Below are 7,496 nucleotides of genomic sequence, written 5' to 3'. Positions count from 1 at the left end.
CACCTTATCACAACAGTTAAAGCTGCAGGAGCCCTGCCCACTTGAGCAGATACAAAAGAGGGCAGGGCTCCTGAAGCTTTAACTGTTGTGACGAAGAGGGAATTTCCCCAGGTACTGCCTGCATACAAAGGGCACCTGCTGAAATTCCCTTTTCAATACAACTGCTAAAGATACAGGAGCTCAGTCCTCCTTTCCACATGGTCACTCTACTTAATGTTTTTCTTGCTTCTTTTCTTTTAAATGGTTTGCTGCTGCCTTGCGTAGTGGCTGCTAGATGGCATTATTCTCGTCTGGAACATCACTAAATTGCAGCAATATTGCAGAACAGAATAATAGGGCGCGGTAGCCCAAATAGCTCTCTCCTTCCACTGAGCAAAAAGCTGAAAAAGAAAAGAAAAGGAGAAAGAACTGAGGGGAAGAGAGTTAGTAAATCGGGAGCCCGCCCCCTCTGAAACCTTTGTGCCCTCCTTAAAAATGGACGTAATTTCCCACCTATTTTGCCTCTGACAAATGGGTCTGTGAATTTGGTGTGTGTGTGGGGTTCCTCTAAAAGCCTAATAGGGGGGGGGGGAACCATATAAACTTGTTCATTCCTTAAAATCCGATCCCAGGGATGCTTGGATGGCATTGATGCTCTTGTCTTTTGGGATCCAGGTGAAGACGACTTTATTCTCCTAGACTTTTCATGGACCCAATTTCATTCTGGTTTTATCACTTCTTTAAACTTCCTTATGGACGTTATTGTCGGTATAATTTTAATAAGTTTTTTAATGTTAATTGTTCAATATTTACCCAAATGCCATGTTTGTATTATTTTATTGGCTGCCTTGGAAACTTCAACTAAAAAACATCCAAGAAATGTTTCTAATATAATCCATAAATTGCTGTAGCTTTTCCTTGAGCCAAGTTAAATACAAGTTATTGTAAAAGAGGACAGGATGGGTTGTTATATGTATCTTCTGAGAGTACCTAAACAGGAATGTCTATTATACGGCAAGCAGTTTTGCAACTTCCAGCAACTTGAAAACCAATTTTGTGTTTTGTTTCCAACAAGCAAAGAACATCTTGTTACATCCAAGGTACAATATGGTCAAATGAAAGGCATACAATCTGGTTTTGAGGAAGTCTGGGGTTCTCAGTGGATGGGTGGTGCTTTATGGGCATCTCACTGTTCTGTTGCGTAAGGTCAAAGATCTTAGGCTTCACTGGCCCATAAATGTTCCATCTTTAGGGAACATTTGTAGGACGTTGTTTTCTTCTTACTAAGGTAGTAAGCCTGTATTTAGGCCATACCACTTCAGACTGGAGGTGGGCACTCACAGGGCTAAATGCTCCATTAAGGAGCATTTGTGAAGTAGCAGCAATTGAAGTGAGTCTGTCTGCATGACTGTCTCCACGGTGCTGGAGGACAGCAGGTGCGTCCATTTCATTCCCTGCATTTCATTTCCATCCACGGACATGGCTGAGCAATCCGTGCTTCAGGATCGTACATCTTGATGAACCCACTTATTGTCCACTTGGATACTCACTGTATACATGGATACTGAAGGATCGTCATGTGTTGTTGCAACTGCATGGCTGCCAGTGCCATGTCATTGTGGCCGTTACAGTTGCACCGGTTGTTGTAAAGAATATGTAAACCGTCCTGTTGGAGAGTGGAGAGTTCATATTTAGAGGCAGGGCCCTTTGTCTCCTAGAGGAGTGTGAGCAGGGCCAGCAGAAGGACTCCTGAGGCAGGACAAGTGACCACCACCACCACGACACCACCCACCGCTGCTGGGAATGAGCATGACCCACCATGTGCTGCTGCTGAGGAAGAGCGTGAGCTGACATTGCTGTACACCTCCACCAGGGGTAGGGAAGGGTGAGCCAGGGCTGCATGCTGATGCCAGGGCTAGGCGGAACATGAGCTCAGTGCTGCAGTGGCGTGCCGCTGCCTTCCCCTCAGTACCTCACTCTGAGGGGCTCTTTTCCAGAGCCAGGCATTGGCAGGCAGGTGGCCCTGGAGAACGCCGGTGTTGTAGCAGTTCAGGGTCACCTCCCTGCCAATGCCTGCCTCTGGAAAAGGACCCCTCAGAGCCAGGCATTTGGGCTGGGTGGGCTTTGTGGGAGCGAGGCATAGGGTGGGCAGCGGGGACAGCTGCTGCTCTGATAGAGAGCCTCAACAGGTGGTTTCCTAGTGGCCAATGGGGCTCTCTGGAGTGCCCACCTGGCCCATGCCTCACTTTGAGTGGCATAGGGTGGTGGAAGCATCAGGACTCCCAGAAACGGGCAGGCTGGACCCACTGACCTTCCCAATCCATCACCCCAGGTAGGGGATTCACCCTGCTTTATTGGAGGGACAGCCTTGAGTGTGGGAAGAAGAAGACTCTTCTGACTGCTAAAATGGGTGTTGGACTTACTGGAGTTGGATGGTCAGAGCCTCAGTTGGGTTGCACCATAAAATACACAGTGCGGGTTTCTTTCATAAGCATCTGGAGTCTGTGGCTGAGCGGAAGCTGGAGAACATTTCTGAAATTCTGTTACAAAGTGGAGGATGCACACATAGATTTTATCATCCACAATGCCTGAAATTGTAAATGGACCAAAATGGGTGGCGGGGTGGCGTAGGCTCACCAGTTTTCATTGTCCTCTCCACACCAGTCCATGCAATCCAGAAAGCCTACTTAAGCAGGAATTGATCAACAGCCAACAGGGTTAGGCCTTGAGTGATTTCTCTGCTGTTGGGGTGTTGGGTGAATCCATCAACCACCTGCCATCGATCCCATCCCAGCTGGGATATAGCAAGTGACACTCATAAACTGAAGCACACCTCTGACGAGCCATTGTAAAAAAAATACAAGGACATCACTATCTTCTTGGTGGGGTCATTTCCCCCCCAGTGTTCACTTAGTCATCCGCGTTATTACTTTACAATCTGCCAAAGTGTCTATAAACTGTCCCAGCCAGTGCCATGATACCCTAGTTACACAATAACTAGAAGGTATCCTTTAAAAATCCCGCTTTGCTGCTGTCTAGCCAAAGTTCCCATTAGAGCTGACATTCCAAGTGAGACCCAGAGCCTTAGCTCACCATGAACGCTGTCCTGACGGTGACACTTTGCTTGTGTGCACTGGCATCCTTCTCAAGTGGGGTCACAGTCAAGGTAAGAATCCCGGCATCCTCCCAGAAAGATTCTGTTGTCTTATGCCATCACCTCTGGGGTGGGGAGGCTTAAGAGCACATGCTTTGCATGTAGAAGCTCCCATATTCAATCTTTGGCATCTCCAGGTGATATGGCTGGAATGACCCTTGCCTGAAACTCCAGAGAGCCACTTTGTAGATCAGAGGTGGACAATGTAATGTTCTCCAGAAGCTCTGGACTACAAGGAAACATGGGCATTGACCTACCCCTGGTGCAGACACTATGTGCTCGGGAAGAAGCTTTGTATTTATGTTTTCAGGTACAACTGGGCAAACACCAAGCCACATGCAGCCCTTGGAGGCAAAAAGCTTGTTCACCCCTGCCTTTAGAGAAGGGCTCTAGTCCAGTGGCAGAGCACAACGCTTTGCGTAGAGAAGGTCCCAGGTTCAATCCCCACCATCTCAAAGTAAGGCTGGAAAAGACCCATGTCTGAAATTCCTGGAGTTCCTCTGACAGCCAGCTTAGTACTGAGCAAGATGGACCCATGACCTGATTGCGTATAAGGCAGCATCCGGGTTCCCCCTTAGGCATTGAATGTGGATCGTTGGATCCTGCACATCTCCATGACAAGGAGAACTCCTCGGGTCAACTTACACTGCATGACAGATGTAGCATGCAATTCCCTATGTTTTCTTTACTCAGGAGTAAGTGTGGGACCTTACGCTCTGGGGGGAGCTGCATCCTCATGGCAGGCGGGGCCAAAGGGGCCAAAATACCCCCCCAAACCCTCCTGCATATTTTATTTTAAAGCTCTTCTGTCAGCAACGAAGCCTTAGGAGAGGACTTGCAACCATTTTGAACGCACAAAAGCCAGGAAACCAGCCGATGATTGGTAGCTGGGAGAAACAGGGCAGGGACAGGGCAAGCCGGATCGGGACCCCCATGTGGCTAGATCGGTCTTTTTCTGCAAAGCTGAACCTGAGAATTTCTGAGATTGAACTAGGCATTCTCCATGCAAAGCATAAGCTCAACTGCCAAGCTAATTTGGCAACATTGACCCATGCTCTGGTAACTGCCTTGAGTCCCAGTACTGCGAAAAGGGCAGGATATAAATAAATAAATAAATAAATAAATAAATAACAACAAGAACAAGACCAACAACAACCATCCGTTCAGATCACTGCAATATTTGTGGGGCTGCCCTTGGAGTCTGTTCAGAAGCTTCAATTGGTACAGAATGCAGTTGTCCATATTTTGACTGGTACATCCCAGTTCATGAGTATTACGCCAACTTAGCAAGAACTTCATCAGCTGCCTGTTCATTTCTGGGCCTACTTCAAAGTGCTGGTGCTTACATCTAAAACTCTAAATGGCTTGGGACCTAAATACCTGGAGAAGCACCTACTCCCATAGCAACCCGGCCAGGCTCTAAGATCTTCTGCTGGGTCTCTTCTATGTGTCCCTCTTCCAGAGGTTGTCTACCATGGACCCATGACAGAGAAGGCTTACTTCGCAGTGGTACCTCCATTATGAATGCCCTCTACAAAGAGACTCACCTGGTAGTGACATTGCCGACTTTGAAGGTGCCAGGCAAACACAATTCTTCATGTCTTTTTATTTTTAACCCAAGGCTTTCAACCTGTTCATACAGACAGCTTGTTTCTCAGGATCTTAGTTGCTGCTTGCATCATTGTTATTGTGCATATCAATGTTTTAATAAATAAACAATACTGGTCTACATGCCCCTCCCATATTTGAGGGTAGGACTTAAACAGTTTTTGCAAAGTGTCCGACTTGGACTTAAATCCAACACCGATTGCATACTGTTTCCCATTGTGAGAAAATAAGCAACATAGGTACTAGACTGAGAGGTATTCTTGGAGAGCCGCTTCGCACACACATCCCAGTTGTCCATTCAGGCTCCGCTCCTGTGGCTCTGATGGCCCATAATATGTCATGTGAACTGCTGTTAGCACGAGGGAACCAACCCTGGATAAGTGGGGGGGTTTTGTGCCTGTGCAGGTGGGCGACTTCTCATTCTCTTTGGCATCAGTGAAGCAATTGAAGAACCTCCTGGAGGAGATCCCCAAGGCTAAGATCGCACGCATGAGCAGTGATGTCTTGCTGTCTGTGTGTGAGAACGCGATGCTGCCTGCAGAGTTTAAACCTCTCTGTGCTAGCCCCAGAGCCGCTGCTCTGCTCCAAGAACTAGGTAAGTGGCTACAGCCTGGCTGTGTCTTGACCAAGAGAAGACTGCAGAATTCCTCTGCAGGGGCATGGCTAGTCAGGCCTCAAATCTATTTCTCATGGCCCAAAATCTATTTCTCATGACCCTAAACTTGCAGACTGTTTGGTGCTTGGTTTTTTTTACTTTTGGGGGAGGATTTGCGTACCGTATTTCTTCGATTCTAAGACGCACTTTTTCCCCTAAAGTAACAGCTTTAAAAATTGGGTGCGCCTTAGATTCGATGGCGCCTTAGAATCGAAGAAATACGGTAATTACATTTGTCGAGTCTGCAGCGGGACAGGCGGGGAAAGAGGGTAGGGGGTGAAGAGCGAGCGAGAGAGAAGGGAGTGGAGAGAGAAGCGGGGGGGGGAGAGGGGCAACGTCTCGGAGCATCTCAAACATTGCCACCGGGAGCCGGCTGGGAGCTCGGCCTCGCCTCTGTTAAGGAGATGGGAAGTGGAAGAATCACCTGAGCAGCGCTGGTTGGGCTCGCCCGCCCACCCCCTCCCGTCCGTGTGAATGGTGCAGACCAGCTTTTGAATGCATGTGTGGCTGTCCATTCCCAGGCAGGGGACGATTGGTTCCTGCTTCCCATTCATGTAACCTGCCTCTATGCGTGTGCGTGTGGGTGCGCGCGCGCGTGTCTGTGTCTTGCTCGCTCCCTGTTCCTCTCCCCCTCCGCTGCGTGTATGTACCGCAAAATTGCTTTGCTGGCTGATTGGAGAAATTTATTTTTTCTTCAAATCAAAGCTTTTTTTCCCTGTTGGTGGCACTGAAATTAGTGTGCGCCTTAGATTCGATGGCGTCTTACAATCGAAGAAATACGGTAAATTCAGACTTTTGCTTCACATCCTTGCACATCCCTAAAAAAAAAACCAATCCAATTCTGTTAATGAGTGGATGGCAGAATGAAAGACACCTGTCACCTAGCAATTCTTGAAACACAAATAGAAGGGATTTAACAAAAGCCAAACATCCCTGGCTCTTTTCCTTGACATGCTAGATTTCAATATGCAAGGATTTAAATTTATTTGGTATGGTGGACATTAAATCTTGTGAGCATGTCTCTGAAGCCTGAAGGTTCCAAACTAAGTCTGGTTTCCCACCTCATCCGCTGTTTGTGAGAATTAGGCTACAATCCTGAGCACAGAGACTCACCTCCAAAGAAACGTGGGTAGGGTTCTGCTGTGAGTCCCTCCTGGTACTTGGGATATGGAGGTGGAGATGGTGGCAGCATAGGCCAAGGGATGGCTGTGGAGCCTCAATGAGCCACTCTTGGGCTTCTTGACTCACAAAAGGAGTCACCGCTAAGGATCCGTTGTCTTTCTTGGCTTCAGAACCCATCACCCAAAATCCAGAGATCTGTGAGGCCTGTGGTAACATCGCCTGTTCCGGATGCTAATGAAAGATGCTGGATGCCGTTTTTGCTGGCTTCTTAAAAGGGCTCCGACGCCTGGTCCTTCCTGTTCCCACTGCCGTTGCTCCACCTGACCCAACGGAGGACGCCTCTGCTTCCCTGCTGCTGCTGCTGCTGCTCAACTCTAGGGTGACCATATTTTGGAAACCAAAAAGGAGGACAACATGGTCACCCCCAAGGGGGCGTGTCCAGTACCAAGGGGGCGTGCCCACCCAAACATAGCCTTGGTCACATGTCTGATTTTACAGCACACATTTAAGACAAATAACATAACATCTTAATGTTAAAATCACTGAAATAAAGAACAAGTGAGAGATTCAATGTATCTGAAATTAACTTCAATCACTCCTACTTTTATAGGTTTTGCTGTACTTTGAAGCTTTTGCTATACTCTGTGTGTTACATTCTCCCCTTCCCTCAAATATCTTTTCTGACCGTATCTTCACTCATTGCAAGCTGCTGTTGTTGTTAACAGGGTTTGCTACTGGCCCCAGATCTGTTTCAAATTTGGTATGGCTAAAGCTCTACCTAAAAGCTATCATGGTGCCAACTTTCAGCTCTTTATCTTTAAAAATGACAGTTTAAAAAATAATAATTTTAAAACCTCATTTTTAAAAAAAAATCTAAAAAATCAATGGATGAACGGATCTGTTTCAAATTTGGTGTGGCTAAAGCTCTACCTACGTCCTATCATGGTACAAAGTTTCATGTCTTTATATTTAAAAATG

General features: G+C 47.2%; 1 protein-coding gene across 1 annotated transcript; it reads left to right on the top strand.

Annotated features, from left to right (window-relative positions):
• The first annotated feature begins 3,068 nt into the window (after nucleotides 1-3,068).
• GUCA2A (guanylate cyclase activator 2A) lies at nucleotides 3,069-6,760 on the top strand. Its single transcript, XM_063145378.1, has 3 exons — nucleotides 3,069-3,145; nucleotides 5,147-5,336; nucleotides 6,689-6,760. Exons 1-3 carry the CDS (start codon nucleotides 3,074-3,076, stop codon nucleotides 6,751-6,753), a joined length of 327 nt encoding a protein of 108 aa, XP_063001448.1. The 5' UTR covers nucleotides 3,069-3,073; the 3' UTR covers nucleotides 6,754-6,760.
• Nucleotides 6,761-7,496: the final 736 nt, after the last annotated feature.

This window comes from Elgaria multicarinata, chromosome 20 (assembly GCF_023053635.1).
Source record: "Elgaria multicarinata webbii isolate HBS135686 ecotype San Diego chromosome 20, rElgMul1.1.pri, whole genome shotgun sequence".
Classification (NCBI taxonomy): Eukaryota; Metazoa; Chordata; class Lepidosauria; order Squamata; family Anguidae; genus Elgaria; species Elgaria multicarinata.
Note: the sequence above shows the minus strand (reverse complement) of the source record. Positions and strands in the feature narration are given on the sequence as shown.

Excerpts from the sequence above, each read along its gene's own strand:
- GUCA2A (XM_063145378.1), top strand. The coding sequence starts at position 3,074 with ATGAACGCTGTCCTGACGGTGACACTTTGCTTGTGTGCACTGGCATCC. Across the intron at positions 3,146-5,146 it reads CAAGTGGGGTCACAGTCAAG|GTGGGCGACTTCTCATTCTC; the intron begins GTAAGAATCCCG and ends GTGCCTGTGCAG. Across the intron at positions 5,337-6,688 it reads TGCTCTGCTCCAAGAACTAG|AACCCATCACCCAAAATCCA; the intron begins GTAAGTGGCTAC and ends TCTTGGCTTCAG.